Source organism: Panulirus ornatus, chromosome 12 (genome assembly GCF_036320965.1).
Source record: "Panulirus ornatus isolate Po-2019 chromosome 12, ASM3632096v1, whole genome shotgun sequence".
Lineage (NCBI taxonomy): Eukaryota > Metazoa > Arthropoda > Malacostraca > Decapoda > Palinuridae > Panulirus > Panulirus ornatus.
Window position 1 is genome coordinate 70,025,084 of NC_092235.1, and position 26,337 is coordinate 70,051,420.

Consider the following 26,337-nt stretch of genomic DNA (forward strand, 5'->3'; position numbering starts at 1 on the left):
TCTCCCTAAAATTTACTGATAGTCTCTCACCCCAACTCTCATTTGCCCTTTTTTTCACCTCTTGCACCTTTCTCTTGACCTCCTGTCTCTTTCTTTTATACTTCTCCCACTCAATTGCATTTTTTCCCTGCAAAAATCGTCCAAATGCCTCTCTCTTCTCTTTCACTAATACTCTTACTTCTTCATCCCACCACTCACTACCCTTTCTAAACAGCCCACCTCCCACTCTTCTCATGCCACAAGCATCTTTTGCGCAATCCATCACTGATTCCCTAAATACATCCCATTCCTCCCCGACTCCCCTTACTTCCATTGTTCTCACCTTTTTCCATTCTGTACACAGTCTCTCCTGGTACTTCCCCACACAGGTCTCCTTCCCAAGCTCACTTACTCTCACCACCTTCTTCATATATATATATATATATATATGAGTCCACGGGGAAAATGAAAATGGACTCATAGGAATATCTTGATCACGCGCAAAATTGTGATCCTTTCCAATATGTGTATATATATATATATATATATATATATATATATATATATATATATATATATATATATATATATATATATATATATTCAGTGGCATGAAAAGGATGAATTTCTTGGGAAAGACCTTTTTTGGCGAAACTGCACTCTAATGATACAACTTTGCGAATGATAACTGTTCCACTACGGTGAAATCTCATGCTGGCGGAGTCCGGTAGCACTCATATATATTGAGACAAGTCTCAGGAAGACTTTTCTAGACTAGGCAACAGATTGTTTTCCCCTAAACTGGGTCATGGAAGTTATATTGGCTATTCTCTATAGACTAGGTCATGGATAATATAGTCGGTCTCCCCGAGATGGACTTAAGTATCCTTAAAATCTAATGAATTTCAAGTTCGGTATTATAATATATAACATTTTTTTATTCTTGTACAGTTGCTGTAGTCGATATGAAACCATTCTATTATGTTTGTATTGTAATCTCATATTTTCCTCTTTATTGTATATATATATATATATATATATATATATATATATATATATATATATATATATATATATATATATATATATATATATATATATATATCCAACTGAGGCCAAAAGTCAAGTTGACATGGTAAACAATGATCAGCTGATCTGTGTTGTCTCACGGGTGACCGAGTGTAATTTTGCTATATAGAGCTGTAACTCTGAGCCCAGGAACTGTTCACGGTTCCCATGATCTGTACCTGGGATTACTGCGACTTAATTTAGAAAAAAAAACTATGGCCGTAAATTACCGACATGTTGCTCTAACAGGACCTCCAGGTAGGTCAGGTAAAGCGCATTCATCTAATTGATAGATTTTGATTCAGGTGAATCCTTACATTCTTAATATTTGATATCAGTGGCGGCACTTCAGGTGCAGCACTTCTGCTCCCACAAATTGAAGTGGATATGTGTTGGGAAGTTTGGTGTAAGTGCAATGTGTATCAACACTAGTCTTTCCTTCTCTCATCATAATTTGTCAGTCAGAGTAGAGGGAATTACAGATAGAAATTTGTAAGATCAAATTGCCCATCATCTCGGCCACTGATCATTATTGTATTTGAAGCTCTGTGGTTCAGCACAGTGCTTGACTGAATTTTTCTGAAGATAAGCTCATTGGATTCTTATGAAATCTAGTGTAGGGAAATTAGTGCACGGTATGATATTAAATGTTGAAGGGTTGGATTAAATGTAAATGTTACCACTTTATTGGAGGTAACTTGTGCTTTAAATGAACTGAATACACTGCCAGTTATCAGTGCATTGAAACTAGCTTTGGTTAAGGGTAATTTTATTCTGCAGTGATAGTGAAGGGATTAGACACAAAAATGAATTATAATGTGTGATTTGGATTACATTGAAAATATGTATTTATGTTTACTTTATGTGTTATCTTTGCTTAAATATATAGATATGTTCACTGTCTGTGTGTTTTGTATGTTCACTGTCTGTGTATTTTTTCAAAATGAACTTTCACTCATTATGGCTTATTTTGCCTTAGAAAGGGCGTTATTAATGACTCATCAACACAGAATTGTGATTTCAAGCAATGTAAACACAAGTTAAATTATTTCATACTTTGTTGCTGTCTCCTGCGTTAGCGAGGTAGTGCAATGAAACAGATGAAAGAATGGCCCAACCCACCCACATACCCATGTGTGTACATACACACCCACATATACATATACCTGTACATTTCACCGTATACATGCCTATACATACACAGACATATGCATATATTCACATGTACATATCAATACTTGCTGTCTTCATCCATTTCTGTTGCCACCACGCCACACATGCAATAGCATCCCCAACTCATTGCCCTATCCCCCTCCAGCAAGGCAGTGCCAGGAACAGACAAAAAGGCCACATTCATTCACACTCAGTCTCTAGCTGTCTTGTGTAATGCACTGAAACCACAACTCCACATCCAGGCCCCACAGACTTTTCCATGGTTTACCCCAGACATTTCACATGCCCTTGTTTAGTCCATTGATAGCACATTGACCCGGTATACATCATTCCAATTCACTCTATTCCTTGCATGCCTCTCACCCTCCTGTATGTTCAGGTGCCGATTGCTTAAAATTAAAATGGTTTGATCGAGTAAGTAATAATAGGGTAAGAGAGAGGTGTGGTAACAAAAAGAGTGTGGTTGAGAGAGCAGAAGAGGGTGTTTTGAAATGGTTTGGTCACATGGAGAGAATGAGTGAGGAAAGATTGACCAAGAGGATATATGTGTCAGAGGTGGAGGGAACGAGGAAAAGTGGGAGACCAAATTGGAGGTGGAAAGATGGAGCGAAAAAGATTTTGAGTGATCGGGGCCTGAACATGCAGGAGGGTGAAAGGCATGCAAGGAATAGAGTGAATTGGAACGATGTGGTATACCGGGGTCAATGGATTGAACTAGGGCATGTGAAGCGTCTGGGGTAAACCGTGGATAGTTCTATGGGGCCTGGATGTGGAGAGGGAGCCGTGGTTTCGGTGCATTATTACATGACAGCTAGAGACTGAGTGTGAACGAATGGGACCTTTATTGTCTTTCTTAGCACTACCTCGCACACATGAGGGGGGGAGGGGGTTGTTATTCCATGTGTGGTGAGGTGGCGATGGGAATGAATAAAGGCAGACAGTATGAATTATGTACATGTGTGTATATGTATATGTCTGTGTGTATATGTATATATGTATACGTTGAAATGTATTGGTATGTATATTTGCGTGTGTGGACGTGTATGTATATACATGTGTATATGGGTGGGTTGGGCCATTCTTTTGTCTGTTTCCTTGCGCTACCTCGCTAATGCGGGAGACAGCGACAAAGCAAAATATAAACTATATACAAAATATATAAAAAAGTATAATAAAATAAAAAAAAATAAAATATATATAATAAATATATATATATATATTTTTTTTTCCGCTGTCTCCCGTGTTTGCGAGGTAGCGCAAGGAAACAGACGAAAGAAATGGACCAACCCACCCCCATGCACATGTATATACATATGTCCACACACGCAAATATACATAACTACACAGCTTTCCCTGGTTTACCCCAGACGCTTCACATGCCCTGATTCAATCCACTGACAGCACGTCAACCCCGGTATACCACATTCATCCAATTCACTCTATTCCTTGCCCTCCTTTCACCCTCCTGCATGTTCAGGCCCCGATCACACAAAATCTTTTTCACTCCATCTTTCCACCTCCAATTTGGTCTCCCACTTCTCCTCGTTCCCTCCACCTCCGACACATATATCCTCTTGGTCAATCTTTCCTCACTCATTCTCTCCATGTGCCCAAACCATTTCAAAACACCTTCTGCTCTCTCAACCACGCTCTTTTTATTCCCACACATCTCTCTTACCCTTACGTTACTTACTCGATCAAACCACCTCACACCATACATTGTCCTCAAACATCTCATTTCCAGCACATCCATCCCCCTGCGCACAACTTTATCCATAGCCCACGCCTCGCAACCATACAACATTGTTGGAACCACTATTCCTTCAAACATACCCATTTTTGCTTTCCGAGATAATGTTCTCGACTTCCACACATTCTTCAAGGCTCTCAGGATTTTTGCCCCCTCCCCCACCCTATGATCCACTTCCGCTTCCATGGTTCCATCTGCTGCCAGATCCACTCCCAGATATCTAAAGCACTTTACTTCCTCCAGTTTTTCTCCATTCAAACTTACCTCCCAATTGACTTGACCCTCAACCCTACTGTACCTAATAACCTTGCTCTTATTCACATTTACTCTTAACTTTCTTCTTTCACACACTTTACCAAACTCAGTTTCTCACATGAATCAGCCACCAGCGCTGTATCATCAGCGAACAACAACTGACTCACTTCCCAAGCTCTCTCATTCACAACAGACTTCATACTTGCCCCTCTTTCCAAAACTCTTGCATTCACCTCCCTAACAACCCCATCCATAAACAAATTAAACAACCATGGAGACATCACACATCCCTGCCACAAACCTACATTCACTGAGAACCAATCACTTTCCTCTCTTCCTACACGTACACATGCTTACATCCTCGATAAAAACTTTTCACTGCTTCTAACAACTTGCCTCCCACACCATATATTCTTAATACCTTCCACAGAGCATCTCTATCAACTCTATCATATGCCTTCTCCAGATCCATAATTGCTACATACAAATCCATTTGCTTTTCTAAGTATTTCTCACATACATTCTTCAAAGCAAACACCTGATCCACACATCCTCTACCACTTCTGAAACCACACTGATCTTCCCCAATCTGATACTCTGTACATGCCTTCATTCTCTCAATCAATACCCTCCCATATAATTTACCAGAAATACTCAACAAACTTATACCTCTGTAATTTGAGCACTCACTCTTATCCCCTTTGCCTTTGTACAATGGCACTATGCACGCATTCCACCAATCCTCAGGCACCTCACCATGAGTCATACATACATTAAATAACCTTACCAACCAGTCAACAATACAGTCACCCCCTTTTTTAATAGATTCCACTGCAATACCATCCAAACCTGCTGCCTTGCCGGCTTTCATCTTCCGCAAAGCTTTTACTACCTCTTCTCTGTTTACCAAATCATTTTCCCTAACCCTCTCACTTTGCACACCACCTTGACCAAAACACCCTATATCTGCCACTCTATCATCAAACACATTCAACAAACCTTCAAAATATTCACTCCATCTCCTTCTCACATCACCACTACTTGTTATCACCTCCCCATTAGCGCCCTTCAATGAAGTTCCCATTTGCTCCCTTGTCTTACGCACTTTATTTACCTCCTTCCAGAACATCATTCTATTCTCTCTAAAATTTAATGATACTCTCTCACCCCAACTCTCATTTACCCTCTTTTTCACCTCTTGCACCTTTCTCTTGACCTCCTGTCTCTTTCTTTTATACATCTCCCACTCAATTTCATTTTTTCCCTGCAAAAATCGTCCAAATGCCTCTCTCTTCTCTTTCACTAATAATCTTACTTCTTCATCCCACCACTCACTACCCTTTCTACTCAACCCACCTCCCACGCTTCTCATGCCATATTTTTTTTTTTTTTTTTTTTCTGTCTCCCGCGTTTGCGAGGTAGCGCAAGGAAACAGATGAAAGAAATGGCCCAACCCACCCCCATACACATGTATATACATACGTCCACACACGCAAATATACATACCTACACAGCTTTCCATGGTTCACCCCAGACGCTTCACATGCCCTGATTCAATCCACTGACAGCACGTCAACCCCGGTATACCACATCGATCCAATTCACTCTATTCCTTGCCCTTCTTTCACCCTCTTGCATGTTCAGGCCCCGATCACACAAAATATATATATATATATATATATATATATTTTTTTTTTTTTTTTTTTTTTTCAAACCATTCGTCATTTCCCGCGTTAGCGAGGTAGCGTTAAGAACAGAGAACTGGGTCACTGAGGGAATATCCTCACCTGGCCCCCTTCTCTGTTCCTTCTTTTGGAAAATTAAAAAAAATTGAGAGGGGAGGATTTCCAGCCCCCCGCTCCCTCCCCTTTTAGTCGCCTTCTACGACACGCAGGGAATACGTGGGAAGTATTCTTTCTCCCCTATATATATATATATATATATATATATATATATATATATATATATATATATATAAGAAGTGGGAGACCAAATTGGAGGTGGAAAGATGGAGTGAAAAAGATTTTGTGTGATCGGGGCCTGAACATGCAGGAGGGTGAAAGGAGGGCAAGGAATAGAGTGAATTGGAGCGATGTGGTATACCGGGGTTGACGTGCTGTGAGTGGATTAAATCGGGGCATGTGAAGCGTCTGGGGTAAACCATGGAAAGCTGTGTAGGTATGTATATTTTGCGTGTGTGGATGTATGTATATACATGTGTATGGGGGTGGGTTGGGCCATTTCTTTCGTCTGTTTCCTTGCGCTACCTCGCAAACGTGGGAGACAGCGACAAAGCAAAAAGAAAAAAAAAAAATTTTTTTTTTCTTTTTTTTTTGCTTTGTCGCTGTCTCCCGCGTTTGCGAGGTAGCGCAAGGAAACAGACGAAAGAAATGGCCCAACCCACCCCCATACACATGCCTTGATTCAATCCACTGACAGCACGTCAACCCCGGTATACCACATCGCTCCAATTCACTCTATTCTTTGCCCTCCTTTCACCCTCCTGCATGTTCAGGCCCCGATCACACAAAATATTTTTCACTCCATCTTTCCACCTCCAATTTGGTCTCCCTCTTCTCCTCATTCCCTCCACCTCCGACACATATATCCTCTTGGTCAATCTTTCCTCACTCATTCTCTCCATGTGACCAAACCATTTCAAAACACCCTCTTCTGCTCTCTCAACCACGCTCTTTTTATTTCCACACATCTCTCTTACCCTTACGTTACTTACTCGATCAAACCACCTCACACCACACATTGTCCTCAAACATCTCATTTCCAGCACATCCATCCTCCTGCGCACAACTCTATCCATAGTCCACGCCTCGCAACCATACAACATTGTTGTAACCACTATTCCTTCAAACATACCCATTTTTGCTTTCCGAGATAATGTTCTCGACTTCCACACATTCTTCAAGGCTCCCAGAATTTTCGCCCCCTCCCCCACCCTATGATCCACTTCCGCTTCCATGGTTCCATCCGCTGCCAGATCCACTCCCAGATATCTAAAACACTTCACTTCCTCCAGTTTTTCTCCATTCAAACTCACCTCCCAATTGAATTGACCCTCAACCCTACTGTACCTAATAACCTTGCTCTTATTCACATTTACTCTTAACTTTCTTCTTTCACACACTTTACCAAACTCAGTCACCAGCTTCTGCAGTTTCTCACATATATATATATATATATATATATATATATATATATATATGTTTTCTTTTTTCTCTTTCAAACTATTCGCCATTTCCCGCGTTAGCAAGGTAGCGTTAAGAACAGAGGACTGGGCCTCTGAGGGAATATCCTCACCTGACCCCCTTCTCTGTTCCTTCTTTTGGAAAATTAAAAAAAAAAAACAAGAGGGGAGGATTTCCAGCCCCCAGCTCCCTTATTCTTTCTCCCCTATCCCCAGGGATAAATATATCCTAACCTGATCCAGGTACTCAATTTATCAACTAACCCATAGGGGTGGATGAACAGTTGGGTTGACTGTGGACTGACTGCCACAACCAGGATTTGTACCTATGTGTCATGATCAGGAATGCTAACTGCCACACCATAGGAGTTTATGTTTAATCTTTAGTGCAGACAGCATGTATAGATTTGAGTTGTTTAATAAAAAGTGTTTAAGAGATGAGTCCCATGAGTGTAAAACTCCCTTTCACAATACAAATAGGTAATTGTATGCACACAAAATATTTATCAAGCTGATTTTATCCTCCATAAAGCCAAAACTAGAATGCATTTATCAAGTTGCTTTTATCCTACATAAGGCCAAAACTAGAAAGTGCCTGTCAAGTTTGGTCACTGCACCTAAAGAAGCAAAAAGAGCTAAAAGAGAAGGTCCAGAGGAGGGCAACAAAGATGGTACCAGAATTAAGAGAGCTAAGTTACATGCAAAGGCTTAAGGCTTTAAGAATGCCTACTTTTTAGTTATTAAGACAGATCACTGATGTGGTCTGTGAACAGTTCTTAGGGAAATGGATGGATAGAGGAACCAGAGATAGAACATAAAATCAGGCAAGAAACTTGTTAATAAAGATGTAAAGAGGTCCTTTCGCTGTATATGAGTGGTGGATGAATGGAACAAAATGATTGAGAACAAAGTTAATGCAGATTGTTTATGTAAATATAAGTTGTATGATAGTAGAAAATGTTCAAGAGATAGGGCCCCATGAGTGTAAAACACATCTATACTTAATTTGATTTACTTCCTTTTTTCAATGTCAGAATCATAATTCTGGGCTTGTCCCATGACAAGAAATGCCATAAAAATTCTCCACTTAGTGCTTAGCAGTGTGGTGAATTTTTTTTTTTGCACTCATTTCTACAGAAAATTTTTCATGCAGGTTACATTACAGAGAATACTGCTGCAGCATACTTTGTTTCTTAATACATTATCATTCATCTATTTTTCAAAGGTATTTACAGTAATCTATTTTGTGAATACTAATGCATCATATGTTTATGTATCAGGCTATTATGTTTTTCTCCACACATTGAATTAGCAGTGTGGAGGTGAATATTTTGCTCACTCATTTCCCTTTACACTAGATTTTGTATGCTTGGTACATGAGAGAGAATACTTTTGTAGCCTGTTTTGTGTATTTATACATTATTATTAATCGACAGTTCAAAGATATTTTCAGCATTGTATTGTGTGAATTTTAACACAATGTATATTAGCTTATCAGATCTCTTTTCTTTCCATATTATTTATACATATGTCTTTGTAGGTATTGGGAAAACAACTTTGGTGCAGAAGATAGTTTCAAAATTACAGGAAACTGAGTTACCATGTCAAGGATTTTATACGCAAGAAGTGCGGCAAGGAGGTAGACGTGTAGGCTTCAATGTTATCACTCTGGATGGCAAGACTGGAGTACTTGCCAAAGTTAAGTAAGTTTGGTAATACAGATTTTATTGATACTGTACTTTCTTGTAGTTTACTCCTCTCAGTGTAGTGGACATCAGTCTACTGATATATAGTAGGGTGCTATGAATGTCAATCTACATAATTTCTTGCATCAAGTTCAATTCTCTGTGCACTGTAGGTTCTGTTGGTTGGCATAAGATGGCAACTTAGGTAAAGGATAAGTCACTGAAGCTGTCTGGACTCTGGAGTCCTCAGTAGCCCACCAGTGACTGTGATGAGTTTTTGTCTTTTTATGGACTTTCCTAGTCCTTGGTGCTGACCTCCCCACCTACAGCACTGATGCCCCCCTAACTTAGGATTGGCCAGTTTAATGAATTATATTTTTTCAAAACAACAAATGCTGAACTAACTCATAAGACAAAAACAACAACAATGATTTTGATCATTTTTCTGCACCCTATCATACAAATGAAAAGTTATGTAAGTTTATGTGAAGCTTACATAAGATAGTCATACTGGGAGATAATATATTTTTCTTGAACTGGGAATGCTTAAGTGTTGATTCTTGATAAATAAAAGCTTACATGCCTTGTCATAGATAAAAAGATATTTTTTTTTGTTTTGCACTCAGGGGAAGCTTAAAAATCAATTGCATGCCAAAAGGGCTATTTCAGCATAGCTTGCTTCTCTTGCATAAATACATCTGTATTTTGGTTTGACACTTGTACATTATGATATTATCCCTGGGGATAGGAGAGAAAGAATACTTCCTCACGTGTCATAGATGGCGACTAAAGGGGACAGGAGCAGGGGGCTGTAAAACCCTCCCCTCCTTGTATTTTAACTTTCTAAAAAGGGAAACAGAAGAAGGAGTCACGCAGGCAGTGCTCATCTTCCTCAAAGGCTCAAATTGGGGTGTCTAAATGTGTGTGGATGTAACCAAGATGAGAAAAAAGGAGAGATGGGTAGTATTTTTGAGGAAAGGAACCTGGATGTTTTGGCTCTGAGTGAAATGGGGTAAAGGGGAAGAGTGGTTTGGGAATGTTTTGGGAGTAAAGTCAGGGGTTGGTTAGAGGACAAGAGCAAGGGAAGGAGTAGCGCTACTCCTGAAACAGGAATTGTGGGAATAAGTGATAGTGTGTGAGAAAGTAAACTCTAGATTGGTATTGGTAAAACTGAAAGTGGATGGAGAGAGATGGGTGATTATTGGTGCATATGCACCTGGGCATGAGAAGAAAAATCATGAGAGGCAAGTGTTTTGGGAGCAGCTGAGTGACTGTGTCAGTAGTTTTGATGCACGAGACCAGATTATAATGATGGGTGATTTGAATGCAAAGGTGAGTAATGTGGCAGTTGAGGGAATAATTGTAGTACATGGGGTCTTCAGTGTTGTAAACGGAAATGGTGAAGAGCTTGTAGATTTGTGTGTTGAAAAAGGACTGGTGATTGGGAATACCTGGTTTGAAAAGAGAGATATACTTAAGTATATATATGTAAGTAGGAGAGATGGCCAGAGAGTGTTATTGGATTACGTGTTAATTGATAGGCGCGCGAGAGAGACTTGGATGTTAATGTGCTGAGAGGTGCAACTGGAGGGATGTCTGATGATTATCTTGTGGAGGCAAAGGTGAAGATTTGTAGAGGTTTTCAGAAAAGAAGAGAGAATGTTGGGGTGAAGAGAGTGGTGAGAGTAAGCGAGCTTGGGAAGGAGACTTGTGTGAGGAAGTGCCAGGAGAGACTAAGTGCAGAATGGAAAAAGGTGAGAGCAAAGGATGTAAGGGGAGAGGGGGAGGAATGGGGATGTATTTAGGGAAGTAGTGATGGCTTGCGCAAAAGATGTTTGTGGCATGAGAAGTGTGGGAGGTGGGCAGATTAGAAAGGGTAGTGAGTGGTGGGATGAAGAAGTAAGATTATTAGTGAAAGAGAAGAGAGAGGCATTTGGATAAGTTTTGCTGGGAAATAGTGGAAATGACTTGGAGATGTACAAAAGAAAGAGGCAGGAAGTCAAGAGAAAGGTGCAAGAGGTGAAAAAGAGGGCAAATGAGAGTTGGGGTGAGAGAGTATCATTAAATTTTAGAGAGAATAAAATGATGTTCTGGAAGGAGGTAAATAAAGTGCGTACGACAAGGGAGCAAATGGGAACTTCAGTGAAGGGCGCAAATGGGGAGGTGATAACAAGTAGTGGTGATGTGAGAAGGAGATGGAGTGATTATTTTGAAGGTTTGTTGAATGTGTTTGATGATAGAGTGGCAGATATAGGGTGTTTTGGTCGAGGTGGTGTGCAAAGTGAGAGGGTTAGGGAAAATGATTTGGTAAAGAGAGAAGAGGTAGTAAAAGCTTTGCGGAAGATGAAAGCCGGCAAGGCCGCAGGTTTGGATGGTATTGCAGTGGAATTTATTAAAAAAGGGGGTGACTGTATTGTTGACTGGTTGGTAAGGTTATTTAATGTATGTATGACTCATGGTGAGGTGCCTGAGGATTGGCGGAATGCGTGCATAGTGCCATTGTACAAAGGCAAAGGGGATAAGAGTGAGTGCTCAAATTACAGAGGTATAAGTTTGTTGAGTATTCCTGGTAAATTATATGGGAAGGTATTGATTGAGAGGGTGAAGGCATGTACAGAGCATCAGATTGGGGAAGAGCAGTGTGATTTCAGAAGTGGTAGAGGATGTGTGGATCAGGTGTTTGCTTTGAAGAATGTATGTGAGAAATACTTAGAAAAGCAAATGGATTTGTATGTAGCATTTATGGATCTGGAGAAGGCATATGATAGAGTGGATAGAGATGCTCTGTGGAAGGTATTAAGAATATATGGTGTGGGAGGCAAGTTGTTAGAAGCAGTGAAAAGTTTTTATCGAGGATGTAAGGCATGTGTATGTGTAGGAAGAGAGGAAAGTGATTGGTTCTCAGTGAATGTAGGTTTGCGGGAGGGGTGTGTGATGTCTCCATGGTTGTTTAATTTGTTTATGGATGGGGTTGTTAGGGAGGTGAATGCAAGAGTTTTGGAAAGAGGGGCAAGTATGAAGTCTGTTGTGGATGAGAGAGCTTGGGAAGTGAGTCAGTTGTTGTTCGCTGATGATACAGCGCTGGTGGCTGATTCATGTGAGAAACTGCAGAAGCTGGTGACTGAGTTTGGTAAAGTGTGTGAAAGAAGAAAGTTAAGAGTAAATGTGAATAAGAGCAAGGTTATTAGGTACAGTAGGGTTGAGGATCAAGTCAATTGGGAGGTAAGTTTGAATGGAGAAAAACTGGAGGAAGTAAAGTGTTTTAGATATCTGGGAGTGGATCTGGCAGCGGATGGAACCATGGAAGCGGAAGTGGATCATAGGGTGGGGGAGTGGGCGAAAATCTTGGGAGCCTTGAAGAATGTGTGGAAGTCAAGAACATTATCTCAGAAAGCAAAAATGGGTATGTTTGAAGGAATAGTGGTTCCAACAATGTTGTATGGTTGCGAGGCATGGGCTATGGATAGAGTTGTGCGCAGGAGGATGGATGTGCTGGAAATGAGATGTTTGAGGACAATGTGTGGTGTGAGGTGGTTTGATCGAGTAAGTAACGTAAGGGTAAGAGAGATGTGTGGAAATAAAAAGAGCGTGGTTGAGAGAGCAGAAGAGGGTGTTTTGAAATGTTTTGGGCACATGGAGAGAATGAGTGAGGAAAGATTGACCAAGAGGATATATGTGTCGGAGGTGGAGGGAACGAGGAGAAGTGGGAGACCAAATTGGAGGTGGAAAGATGGAGTGAAAAATATTTTGTGTGATCGGGGCTTGAACATGCAGGAGGGTGAAAGGAGGGCAAGGAATAGAGTGAATTGGATCGATGTGGTATACCGGGGTTGACGTGCTGTCAGTGGATTAAAACAGGGCATGTGAAGCATCTGGGGTAAACCATGGAAAGCTGTGTAGGTATGTATATTTGCGTGTGTGGACTTATGTATATACATGTGTATGGGGGTGGGTTGGGCCATTTCTTTCTTCTGTTTCCTTGCGCTACCTCGCAAACGCGGGAGACAGCGACAAAGCAAAAAAAGAAAAAAAAAGTTACAGAAAGAGGTAAATAAAGTGCGTAAGACAAGAGAACAAATGGGAACATCAGTGAAGGGGGTTAATGGGGAGGTGATAACAAGTACTGGTGATGTGAGAAGGAGATGGAGTGAATATTTTGAAGGTTTGTTGAATGTGTTAGATGATAGAGTGGCAGATATAGGGTGTTTTGGTCAAGGATGTGTGTGAAGTGAGAGGGTTAGGGAGAATGATTTAGTAAACAGAGAAGAGGTAGTAAAAGCTTTGTGGAAGATGAAAGCTGGCAAGGATGGTATTCCAGTGGAATTTATTAAAAAAGGGGGTCACTGTGTTGTGACTGGTTGGTAAGGATATTTAATGTATGTATGACTCATGGTGAGGTGCTTGAGGATTGGTGGAATACATGCGTAGTGCCATTGTACACAGGCAAAGGGGATAAAGGTGAGTGCTCAAATTACAGAGGTACAAGTTTGTTGAGTATTCCTGGGAAATTATATGGGAGGGTATTGATTGAGAGGGTGAAGGCATGTATGTACTGAGCATCAGATTGGGGAAGAGCAGTGTGGTGTCAGAAGTGGTAGAGGTTGTGTGGGTCATGTGTTTGCTTTGAAGAATGTATGTGAGAAATACATAGAAAAGCATATGAATCTGTATGTAGCATTTATGGATCTGGAGAAGGCATATGATAGAGTTGATAAGAGATGCTCTGTGGAAGGTGTGAAGAATATATGTTGTGGGAGGCAAGTTGTTAGAAACAGTGAAAAGTTTTTATTGAGGATATGAGGCACGTGTACAAGTAGGAAGAGAGGAAAGTGACTCATTTCCAGTGAATGTCAGTTTGCGGCAGGGGTGCGTGATGTCTCCATGGTCGTTTAATTTGTTTATGGATGGGGTTGTTAGGGAGGTGAATGCAAGAGTTTTAGAGAGAAGGGCAAGTATGCACTCTGTTGTGGATGAGAGGGCTTGGGAAGTGAGTCAGTTGTTTGCTGATGATACAGCATTGGTGACTGATTTGGGTGAGAAACTGCAGAGGCTGGTGACTGAGTTTGGTAAAGTGTGTAAAAGAAGAAAGTTGAGAGTAAATGTGAATAAGAGCAAGGTTATGAGGTACAGTAGGGTTGAGGGACAAGTTCATTGGGAGGTAAGTTTGAGTGGAGAAAAACTGGAGAAAGTGAAGTGTTTTAGATATCTGGGAGTGGATTTGGCAGCAGATGGAACCATGGAAGCAGAAGTGAGTCACAGGGTGGGGGATGGGGTGAAAGTTCTGGGAGCGTTGAAAAATGTGTGGAAGGTGAGAACATTATCCTGGAGAGCAAAAATGGCTATGTTTGAAGGAATAGTGGTTCCAACAATGTTATATGGTTGCGAGACATGGGCTATAGATAGAGTTGTGTGGAGGAGGGTGGATGTGTTGGAAATGAGATGTTTGAGGACAATATTTGGTGTGAGGTGGTTTGATCGAGTAAGTAATGAAAGGATAAGAGAGGTGTGTGGTAATAAAAAGTGTGGTTGAGAGAGCAGAAGAGGGTGTTTTGTAATGGTTTGGTCACATGGAGAGAATTAGTGAGGAAAGATTGACAAAAAAGATATATGTGTCAGAGGTGGAGGAAATGAGAAGTGGGAGACCAAATTGAAGGTGGAAAGATGGAGTGAAGAAGATTTTGAGCAATCGGGGCCTGAACATGCAGGAGGGTGAAAGGTGTGCAAGGAATAGACTGAATTGGAATGATGTGGTATACCGGGGTCAGTGTGCTGTCAATGGATTGAACCAGGGCATGTGAAGTGTCTGGGGTAAACCATGGAAAGATTTGTGGGGCCTGAATGTAGAAAGGGAGCTGTGGTTTGGGTGCATTATACATGACAGCTAAGGACTGAGTGTGAACAAATGTAGCCTTTTTTTTGTTGTCTTTTCCTAGCACTACCTCGCACACATGCGGGGGCATGGGGTTGTCATTTCATTTGTGGCACGGTGGCGAGGGGAATGAATAAAGGCAGCAAGTATGAATTATGTACATGTGTATGTATGTATATGTCTGTGTATGTATGTATATGTATACATTGAAATGTATAGGTATGTATATGTGCATGTGTGAACGTGTATGTATATACATGTGTTTGTGGGTGGGTTGGGCCATTCTTTTGTCTGTTTCCTTGCGCTACCTTGCTAACGTGGGAGACAGCGACAAAGTATAATAACATTATAATTATTCTCTTCATAATTGTATATGATTAATACCACCTTTGTATTGGGATATGTACTCATGAGTACGTCTTAAACTCATCAAGCACTTTTGCAGGCAGATCTTTGGTTCAAACTGTACTTTCTGTACTTTTAGATCTTTTGAAAGCACTCTCAACACAACTGATTGCATTATTGTCTATAAGTGTAGCACCAGATAATGAAAAAAAGTAACTTAAGATCTCTTTGGGCCTTCCTTAATATTGTATGCTCCTCAGTTAGTCAGAAACTTGGGTTAAGGACAAAGCATCTGAAAGACTAGCATTATTGGATATAAAGACATCTTTTTATGCAGATCTCATCAAAACAGATTAGGATTTGCTCTTTATTGCCTAAATGCGGTAAACTGTGGACGAACCACCAACAGTCCAATTAGACAAGAATGATTTTGCACGGTTAATAATTTGCGAGTTGAGAGCACATAATACCAATTGCAGATTTTTGAAGTCAGGTGTAATTGATGTATGATGGTAGTATTGGGAGATATATTATTGAGAATTGATATGAAAGGAGTCATTTGACACATTAAGAATGATTGTAATCATTATCATCATTTCTACCACAAGGGTGAGATTTGTTCCCACTTGAGTACAAAAACACCTGCTGTTCACCTTGTAGATTTTGAGTCTCCTAACTTTGATGCCATCTGGCCCAAAATCTCCCTCCCTCCTAATATTTTGTTTATGCGTTTCATTTATGTATCCCCCTAATTCCTCCACTTATGAACATCTCTTCAACTGTTTGACTTTTTGCCTTGAAGTCCCACTCTCTTTTTATCCCCACAGTGAGATCTTCTGTGAAGAGGATTTTGATTTACATCAAATGATTTGGTTAGGCTATAAGTGGAACAATCCTGGTGGAGCTGAAGCCTTTTCTCTTTCTGTCTTTAATGATGTGGAGCAATGAATTAAACACCCTACCTGGGTTCCCAACTGTCACAACCACTCTTCTAACTCACGACCTCTTTTTTACCCCTAAACCCTCCCCCTACAAATACAACATTTCTGTCCCTCAGGATCCTATGACTGCAGTTTTATTTTGTATTACCTCTCATTGGGCATGCCCATCCTCAATGTCCCCCTTGAAAAATCACCTCTAGCATTTTGGGAGAGCAAAGTGGTTATTTCTGCACAGCTTCTTCGTTGACTTTCTCTGGGATGGTTAATACTTATCTGGTCGGGATGTTTCATGTTGTGCTGGATGCATAGCAGAGTTTATCTTGGCTGGGGATGGAGTCTTACATCCCATCTTTTAAATCTTTTTTCCTCCTCAATCTTAATTTGATTGCTCCTGATCTGATTCCTTTCATGCCAGTACATGAAACTCATCCCTTTCCAGAAACCCACTCTGCTTTCATTTCAACTCAGAATCATTGCAAAGCTATTCTTTGACCAACTGATGAAGCTGCTCTTTTTGGCATCTTGTTTTCCTCAAACTCAGCTTTGGATGACTCAGATTCTTATCCACTACCCCCATCTTCTCCCTCTGAACCTATGCCATTCTCTGTATTCTCCTCACTCATGGTCATCTAGCTACTCTTCCAGGTCCAGGTAGACAAGGTGTATGGCTCAGATGGCATACCTCCTTGTGTCCAAAGGAAGTGTGCCTCTGAGTTAGCACCAATCCTTGCTTGCCTATATTGCTTCTGCCTAAAAACCCAGACTATCCCTTCTGCTTAGAAGCATGCTTTGGTGTAGCCCATCCTTCAGAAAGGAGACTGCAGTTGGCAACTTTTGCCCTGTTGCTCTCACTTCTGCTATGTCTAAAGTCCTTGAAATTCTCCTAAACTCTCAATTTCTCAAACATTTATAATTCCTTTCCCTTTCAGATCACCAGTATAAATTTTACAGTGATTTGTTTACTGGTGACCTCTTCTATGTGACTCATCTCTGATCCTCCTCTCTAAGGGTTTTGATAAAATTTTTGTCACAGCACCTTGATGTCTCCAAAGCATTTGACAGGTTGTGGCATTAGTTTTTCCTTTCTTAACTCTCATATTTGGTTTTAGTGTTTCTCTGTTCTCTAATGCATAATTTCCTCTCAGAATGTTTCATCGCATCAGTCATTGATGGAGTTAGTCTCCCCACTTATCCTATGATCAATAGTGATCTTCCTGAGGGATCTCTTCTATCACTGCTCTATTCCTTCTCTTCTACTTCTTACCGTATTCACTCATGCCAATATTCCAGTTTACTTGCTGCAACACACTTTTCCTCCCCTCCTTTCTTCAAAACTTGTTCTCTTTTTCATAAGTATCATATTTCTCAGTTTGGACTTGTTGAGCTTTTCAGATTGGGGAAAGAGTAACCTTTTAAAATTTATTAGTGCTGAAATGCAATTTCTCCCTGTACTTCTAGGGAAGAAGAAGAAAGGCCACATCCACTCACATCCATTCTCTAGCTGTTATGTGTAATATGAATTAGAGGAAGTGAAGTGTTTTAGATATCTGGGAGTGGACTTAGCAGCAAGTGGAATCATGAAAGCAGAAGTGAGTCATTGGATGTGAGAGGGGTCGAAGGTTTTGGGAGTGATGAAGAGTGTGTGAAAGGAGAGAACATTATCTTGGATAGCAAAAATGGGTATGTTTGAAGGAATAGTAGATCCGACAATATTATATGATTGTGAGGCATGGGCTATGGATAGGGTCATATATTCATGTATTGTACATAACATCTTGACCAAAGGGCTGATAAGTTGTGGGTGGCCATTTCACAACTAAGAGAGAAGTCTTCTTATAAGGAAAAGTATTTACATCTTCCCAGAATCATGTTTGCTATCCTGTCAGTTGCTCACAGCACTGCTGAAGAGAATTTTAAGTCTGGTAAGGATGTGTTGGAAATGAAATGTTTGAGGACAATATGTGGTGTGAGGTGGTTTGATTAAGTAATGAAAGGGTAAGAGAGATGTTTGGAAATAAAAAGAGTGTGGTTGAGAAAGCAGAAGAGGTTGTGTTGAAATTGTTTGGACATATTGAGAGAATGAGTGAGGAAAGATTGACAAAGAGGATATATGTGTCAGAGGTGGAGGGAACAAGGAGAAGTGGGAGACCAAATTAGAAGTGGAAGGATGGAGTGAAAAAGATTTTGAGTGATTGTGACCTGAACATACTGGAGGGTGAGAGGCGTGCAAAGAATAGAGTGAATTGGAACGATGTGGTATACCAGGGTCAATGTGCTGTCAATGGACTGAACTAGGGCATGTGAAGCATCTGGGGTAAACCATGGAAAGGCCTGTGGGGCCTGGATGTGGAAAGGGAGCTGTGGTTTCGGTGCATTACACATGACAGCTAGAGACTGAGTGTAAATGAATGTGGCCTTTTTTTGTCTGTTTTCCTGGTGCTACCTTGCTGAAGCCGGGAGTAGCAATGCTGTTTCCTGTGGGGTGGGGTAGTGACAGGAATGGATGAAGGTAAGCAAGGATGAATATATACATGTGTATATATAGCAATGCTACTCCCTGCTTCAGCGAGGCAGCACCAGGAAAACAGACAAAAAGAAAGGCCACATTTGCTCACACCCAATCTCTAGCTTCATGTGTATTGCACCAGAACCACAGCTCCCTATCCACATTGAGGCCCCAAAGATCTTTCCATGGTTTACCCCAGATATTTCACATGCCCTGGTTCAGTCCATTGATGGCACGTCTACCCTGGTATACCACATTGTTCCAATTCACTCTATTCCTTGCATGCCTCTCACCCTCCTGTATGTTCAGGCACCAATCGCCCAAAATCTTTTTCACTCCATCCTTCCACCTCCAATTTGGTCTCCTGCTTCTCCTTATTCCCTCCACCTCTAACATATATATTCTCTTTGTCAATCTTTCCTCACTCATTCTCTCCATATGTCCAAACCACTTCAACCCACCCTCTTCTGCTCTCTCAACCACACTCTTTTTATTTCCACACATCTCTCTTATCCTTATGTTACTTACTTGATCACACCACCTCACACCACATATGGTCCTTAAACATTTCATTTCCAACATGTCCACACTCTTCTGTAGAACCCTATCTATAGCCCATAATTCATAGCCATATAATGTTGTTGGAACTACTATTCCTTCAAACATACCCATTTTTGCTCTCCAAGATAATGTTCTACCCTTCCACACATTCTTCATCACTCCCAAAACCTTCACCCCCTCCCCCATCCTGTGACTCACTTCCTCTTCCATGGTTCCATTTGCTGCTAAATCCACTCCTAGATATCTAAAGCACTTCACTTCCTCCAATTTTTCTCCATTCAAACTTACATCCCAATTAACTTGTCCCTTAACCCTACTGAACCCAATAACCTTGCTCTTATTCACATTTACGCTCAACCTTCTTTCACACACTTTTCCAAACTCAGTCACCAACTTCTGCAGTTTTTTGATATAATTATACTTGATTGCCGTTTCCCGTGTCAGCAAGGTAGTGCCAGGAAACAGACGAAGAAAGACACAGTCACTGACATAAACATGAATGTACATACACGTACATATACATACATATACATATACATATACTTATGCATGTACACACATATACATATTCATGCTTGCTTGCTATCATTCATTCCTGATGCCACTCTGCATACAAGAAACAGCATAAATGCTTGAAAGAAAAGAGAAAATGTACAACATATACAGTGTTTTCTTCTCCCCTACACTTGATCGCTGCCTACTGCATCAGTACATTAGTGACTGGAAACAAACAAAGAAAGGCCACATCCACTCGCATCCATGCTCAAGCAGTCACATTTGATGAAATGAAACCACATTTCCTTATCCACATCCAGGCCACAAATATATATACCTGAGTTTCCTGCAAAGATATTATCCAGATTATTAAATGCAATACCAGGAGAAATAAGAATTGTAGAAACATTTGATTGTAGTTAAGGACAATCCCTGATGACCTTAAACTGACAACTATGCAAGATACTTGATGACACAGGGAAACAGTGTAATGCAACAGTCAAGTCATGCAGTAAGTGCTTTGTGATAGCCTTTCCATTCTGGCAGCTTCTTCACCCCAGGTACTTGCAAGAAGATACACCTCTTATCCATTCATGTCAGTAAATTATATGTTCAAAAAAGTTATTTGCCAGGATCATATGTCTCTTAGCACTGAAAGCTGCCAGAAGCTGAGTAGTTGCAATCACACTTGGTACTCCTTATCCGCCTATATTATCATTTTCATGAATGCTGTTCTTAGTGTATGTTGTCAGTATCCTGTGAAAACCTGTTTGTGTCGGCTGCATTAGTGTCTGCATCAGTTTCATGGAAGGATGTGATACTCCCTCCCTAAACATGTGTGATTGATATATATTATAGTCTCAGGTATATTTATTTATCCCTGGGGATAGAGGAGAAAGAATACTTCCCACATATTCCTTGCGTGTTGTAGAAGGCGACTAAAAGTGGAGGGAGCAAGGGGCTGGAAATCCTCCCCTCCCATTTTAATTTTTCTAAGAGAAAGAACAGAGAAGGGGGCCAAATGAGGATATACCCTCTAAGGCCCAGTCCTCTGTTCTTAATGCTACCTTGTTAACACGGGAAATGGCGAATATATATGAAAGAAAGAAAGATGTTTGTTTCCTACATTTCTTGCCATTATGTATAGGTCATTACATATAAACGTGTTATTGTAGCGTAAAATTAGAGGCATGTTAGTTTACTGGTATGTAGTATACTGCTTGTGTGTATTAAAGGTAACTGAAAAAAATTATTATAGGGCAGACAGTAGCAACAGAAGGGAGCACCGTGTAGGACAATATGTTGTGGACGTCCCTGCTTTCGAATCTCTTGCTCTTCCTTTTCTGCGGACACAGGTATGATAGTTGTATCACTGTATATAAGTGCTTCTTTAAATGCAATATTGTTATATTCTGTTCTACTGGGAGAAGACTGATGATAAAATGTTTTGGAGAAAGGAAACTATACATTTTATTCAATTTTCTTCCTACTGCTTTAGGCTAGCAACTGAAATTTAAGATTTTGCTGTATAGATTTTCAGATAATTAGGTCTGCATAAACTTGGCCACTAAAGTTCTTAACATACAGATAAACTAGGTGTATGTAGCATTAAAGATAGAATACATGATAGGATTAAAGATTCAGTATAGTGATCCAGGTGATGTTTCCATAGAATTGCTAAAACACTTGCCATGAAACAAGAATCTAGATGGACTTTAATAACAACCACCAACATTAGATGTTTGGATTACATCAGCCAGATAAAACATCAGCACTCTTGGCCACTCTGGCTAATAAATCTCTTTCGCATTATTGAACCTGTGTACTCAACTAGGAATCAAAGTATGCACAGTCTTAACCTTCAATACAGTGCTCTTGAACACACACAATCTCCAGGCTGAACACTTTTTAACACAATTTATATATACTGATGGCTCTAGAAGATGAGTTGCTGCCATTGAAGCTCAGGATAATAGTACTAGAGTAGAGAAAAATGTCAGAATACCATAAGCAATTTGGCATGAACCTTACAAACTGAATTGATTGCCATGCTTTCTGCTGTCAAGGTTGCATACTCCTTTGTTAAACTTTATTTTGATTTACAGAATATCAGTCCTCATATCTTGGTGCTGGATGAAATTGGTAAGATGGAGATGTTTAGTCAGGGCTTTGTGTGTGGTGTGCGGCAGATCATGTCACAGCCTAATTCAACTCTCCTCATCACTGTTCCAGTACCAAAGGGCAAACCAATGCCACTTGTTGAGGAAATTCGAAACCATCCAGATATTCTGTTAGTAAATGTGAGTTTAGGACTTGATTTTGTTAATGTTAAAATTCCTCTATGAATATATTTTTTTTCTAAACAGTAAGCTAAAGTACAACAGCTCTCATGTTTTGTTCAGGTATTGTAATAGACTGTATGATATATAAAAAATAGTTCAAATGGTGAGTGTAGAGTGATGCTGAAATCATATTCAAATAACAAGGCATTCTTTAATAACTTTCTAGAAAAAAATTGACAGGAAAATTTCCATAATATTCCAAAACCATCACCAGATGGGTTACACCATAAAATCAGGCTTCTCTACCTCAGCATGAATCACATTAATTTTGTCCTCTGTGGAATTCATATCATAGTGGAGTCCTCGGTTGCACAAAAGTATAGGCTTGCTTATTATTACTTCCTGTTTCCATGCCTAAACCATGTGATATTGATACATTCTTGATTGTTTATCCTGTGGAGCTGAATGCTCTGATTATTTATCATCTCATATAATATTAGTATTAAAGTCAGTGCTACAAATGAGGAAGCGACAAGTATGGGTCATGCTCTGACCCTGACTCAAATTGGCTGTTACAGCTCCAGTAGTGGATTAGCACTTGTCTGTCACTCCTCTTTCACCACATGTGTTATATATGAGTAAAAAGGCAGTTTTATTGTTCACGATGAAGCACAACATCCCATGCAGTTCTTGGAAAAAGTAGATTGGCTTTGTGGCTATACTAACCAGTTGATTCAGCAGATCTCGCTGCCAAACTCTCAGTAATACAAAGCTTCATGACTTAATTGTAATGAATTGTGGTACTGAGATTTTGCATGGTAAGTTGGGTGAACATTTTAAAACAATAGAAATGTGAAAGGGTTGTATGATGTCACTGACTTTTCAGTACTTACATATGAAGAAGGTTGTGGGAGAGATCATAGCAAGTGCAGGCAGAAAAGAAAATAGGCTTGAGTAGAATGGAAAAACTTTGTTGTTGTTAGTTAGCATTTTTGTGGAAGATTCAGTGCTGTTAGGGGAGAGTGGAGGGAAATGACAGAAAATGGTAAATAAGTTTATAAGAAAGAGTAAAGTTGAATGCTGTTAAAAATAAGGTGATGGTTTTTGAAAGGAAAAGCAGTGACTGTAGACATTACAGTCCCATATACAATCAGGAAAATTAGTGAGCTGAAGTGCTAGCTAAGGATGAGTGGTAAACTTTTGGAAGAGGTGAGGAACATTAAGAATTGTATTTAGGAATATGATGGTATCCACATGGAAAATTAAACATGAAGATCCAAGTGCTATCATGAGTGTATAAACATTACTTCATCTGAGATAGAAAGAGAATGAACAGACATTAGGACAGGTAAGGGGTGTGACCTCATCAAGTTAGGGTCAGGTAAGAGACTTGAACTCATGAGGCATGGGTCAGGTCATGGATCAGGTCTTAAACATATATATGCTGACAATTCTTTTGATTATGAAGGAATCTGCTTTATATATTCCTAGGCTGATACTGAGAGTGTTTTGAAATTTATGTTAGATAATGCTAGATGCTATGATATTTGTGTCCACAATTGAATGACAAGTTACTGTACAGTCTTCAGCTAGTAGGATGGCTGAAGTATTGCATATGTAAAAACAAAACTCATGCTCATCACAAACACTCTATTAATGCTGCTTTATTCTTAGATTCACTTCTTTTCCACAATTTCTAAGTAAACTTTGTTGCATTCTTTGCATTGAGTCTGGTGAACAAAACAATTTGAATTTGATTCACTTCTTTTCCACTATTTCTAAGTAAACTTTGTTGCATTCTTTGCATTGTGTCTGGTAAACAAAACAATTTGAATTTGAAGGCAAGATTTTAAGAGCAAGTTTCTCACTGTTTTCTTGTTCTTGAGTGCAATATTGATATTAAAATCCTTATGTAGCTAGGGTAGTTTAGGAAGTTGTGGAGTGGCAGTATTAGAAGAGTTGTAATACTGTCAATTCTTTTTCACATGCAAGTTGAAAGATACATTTCTGGCACTACACAAAGATTTCTCATTAAATGCCTTAGGATACTCTAACTTACAAATGTCTGCTCATATACACACTACTGCTAAGCACACCAGGATAAAGTAAAATAATCCATGTTTATGTCGGTGTTCTTTTCTACATACCACAATTGCAATCTGGAATTTCTTGATGGCGAAAACAGTAATGTATATGTACACTCCTTCCATGGCATACGTCCAAGTTCCATTTTGACCATTTGGTTGGATCTCAAAATGGACGTAAATTAGACGCATGTCAGCATGGCATGTAGAATACGTATACCTGTACAGCATTCTTTTATCTTACTCAGTTTCTATCATGATTATCTTGTTTTTTATTAACCAGCTTTATTATATGATTCTGTAGTTTCTTTTTACCTTTTATTCAAGAATCTTTAGTTCATATTTCATAATTTTTATTTCTTTAGTGTATATTTTTTTCTGGTCGTATGTACAGATGGTTATAAATCACATAAGTTGTAAGTAGGGAATTGGTTGTAATTGCATTATTCTTGAAGTATCCCAAGACTTTTAGTGATAAATCTCTGTTTAGTGCCAGAAAAATATTCTTCAGATAAAACCAAGCAACCTTATTGCACAAAAAACTTTCTAGTGATACCATTTTATATCAGCCTCCAAGGAGTGCCCCAGGTGGTTGAGGAATGTTTTGCCATTACCCTGCATTATCCTTAAGAACAGCATGCTGTGCTTCTCTTTTGTTGTGGTTGGGGCCTGGAATTCCTTGTTCCTATCTGAGGATGAGGATAATAGGGATGCTTAGTGTTCCATTTTCATCCCTGATATTGAATTGGACGTGCTTGTCACTACCTTCACATCGGAGAAGATGTGGCTCAGCTCCTCAAGCCTGGCTACACCTTCAAGAGGGTTGATGATGACCAGGAAGAATATGCCTTCCTGTCGCAGTGTCCCAGAGAGATTTTCTCAATTTCTTGGGTCAAGGACGTGCGGTCTGTGATCAAGGACACCATTCTCAAGGATGTTTAGTATATGTCTTCATCCCCACCCATGAAGGGCACATGCCTGTCATTGCCTATATGTTGGAGAAGGATGTGGTTTGGCTTCTGCAGCCAGGTCTCACCTTCAAGAGGGTTGAGAACAACAACGATAAACATGCCTTCCACATGCAGTGTCTTGGGGAGAGTTTCTCCATCTCTTGGGTTGGCGACTTGGGGGTCTATTTTTCTCAATCCTCACACATGGTTCTGTTTACCACTACTTTTAACTTTTTGTTAGTTAGAAAAAGTGTAATGCATCTTCTTATTGTAATGTTCTGTAAAGCTACTTTTTCTAGACATATTTAGTGGTTTACTTTTTCAGGTGCTTTTGCAAAGTCAAGAGAGAGAGAGAGAGAGAGAGAGAGAGAGAGAGAGAGAGAGAGAGAGAGAGAGAGAGAGAGAGAGAGAGAGAGAGATAAGTATCTACAATGAGATTTTGTCATGATTTAGAGCTAGTGTATAGAGAGAGAAAGGGAATATGCAGTGAATTTATGATATAAAGATAGATTGTGACTATTTAAGTAACAGATATATAAATGATAGAAAATTAGTACGTGATTGTTGAAAAAATGGTGTAATAAAGTCTAATTAACCAATTTGCTTTTCTTGACAGGTGACGAGAGAGAACAGAGATGATGATGTCCTCCTTAAGAAAATTTTGACAACCTTGAAGATTTCCCTTGAATAATGATACATTGGCTATATTTTGGTTATATTTGGTTATGTCATTGGTCATGTGATCTGATGTGTCATTTTCAGTGTCATGCTTTAACACATTTTCATCCCATAACTGAAAATCATGTTGATTGTCTCATGATCGAAATTTTGTTGATTATCAAGTAATTTACAATGATTATGACTTGATATTTATGTTGATTTTTATTTACAAAGAAGAAATGCAGTAACAGACACTAATTAGGATAGTGTTTATTTTTGTTATATGCTTTTGTGTTACATAACATTTTGTATAAAGATATTTGGATATCATTGGCAAAGAATATCAAAGAGAAAATGTATCTCTAATGCTGAAAAGTAGTTGCACACAAGTTTTTGAAGTGTCCTCTGAGGTTCTGTTTTAAACTCTTACCTTTGAACTACAGTCATCACTGTATCCTAACCACATAAGTAATTATTATCCAGGTGTTATGATGTATGTCAATATAATTAAAGCAGAATTTTCAGAGAAGAA

General features: G+C 39.6%; 1 protein-coding gene across 4 annotated transcripts; it reads left to right on the forward strand.

The window, feature by feature from the left end:
• Nucleotides 1-862: 862 nt before the first annotated feature.
• LOC139752230 (cancer-related nucleoside-triphosphatase homolog) lies at nucleotides 863-26,337 on the forward strand. 4 transcript variants are annotated; one of them, XM_071668256.1, is made up of 5 exons: nucleotides 863-893; nucleotides 8,968-9,130; nucleotides 21,088-21,184; nucleotides 21,935-22,129; nucleotides 25,762-25,974. In XM_071668256.1, exons 1-5 carry the CDS (start codon nucleotides 878-880, stop codon nucleotides 25,834-25,836), a joined length of 546 nt encoding a protein of 181 aa, XP_071524357.1. In that variant the 5' UTR covers nucleotides 863-877; the 3' UTR covers nucleotides 25,837-25,974. The 4 variants fall into 4 exon arrangements, with proteins under 4 accessions (XP_071524357.1, XP_071524354.1, XP_071524353.1 ...); XM_071668253.1 differs by lacking the exon at nucleotides 863-893 and adding an exon at nucleotides 1,096-1,305 and having other exon boundaries at nucleotides 25,762-26,337; XM_071668252.1 differs by lacking the exon at nucleotides 863-893 and adding an exon at nucleotides 1,120-1,314.

What these genes read in the sequence shown, in the direction of transcription:
- LOC139752230 (XM_071668252.1), top strand. Translation starts at nt 1,263, where the DNA reads ATGGCCGTAAATTACCGACATGTTGCTCTAACAGGACCTCCAGGTAGG. An exon ending in AGGACCTCCAGGTAGGTCAG is followed by an intron (nt 1,315 to 8,967) that starts GTAAAGCGCATT and finishes ATGTCTTTGTAG; the next exon opens with GTATTGGGAAAACAACTTTG. An exon ending in GGAGTACTTGCCAAAGTTAA is followed by an intron (nt 9,131 to 21,087) that starts GTAAGTTTGGTA and finishes AAATTATTATAG; the next exon opens with GGCAGACAGTAGCAACAGAA.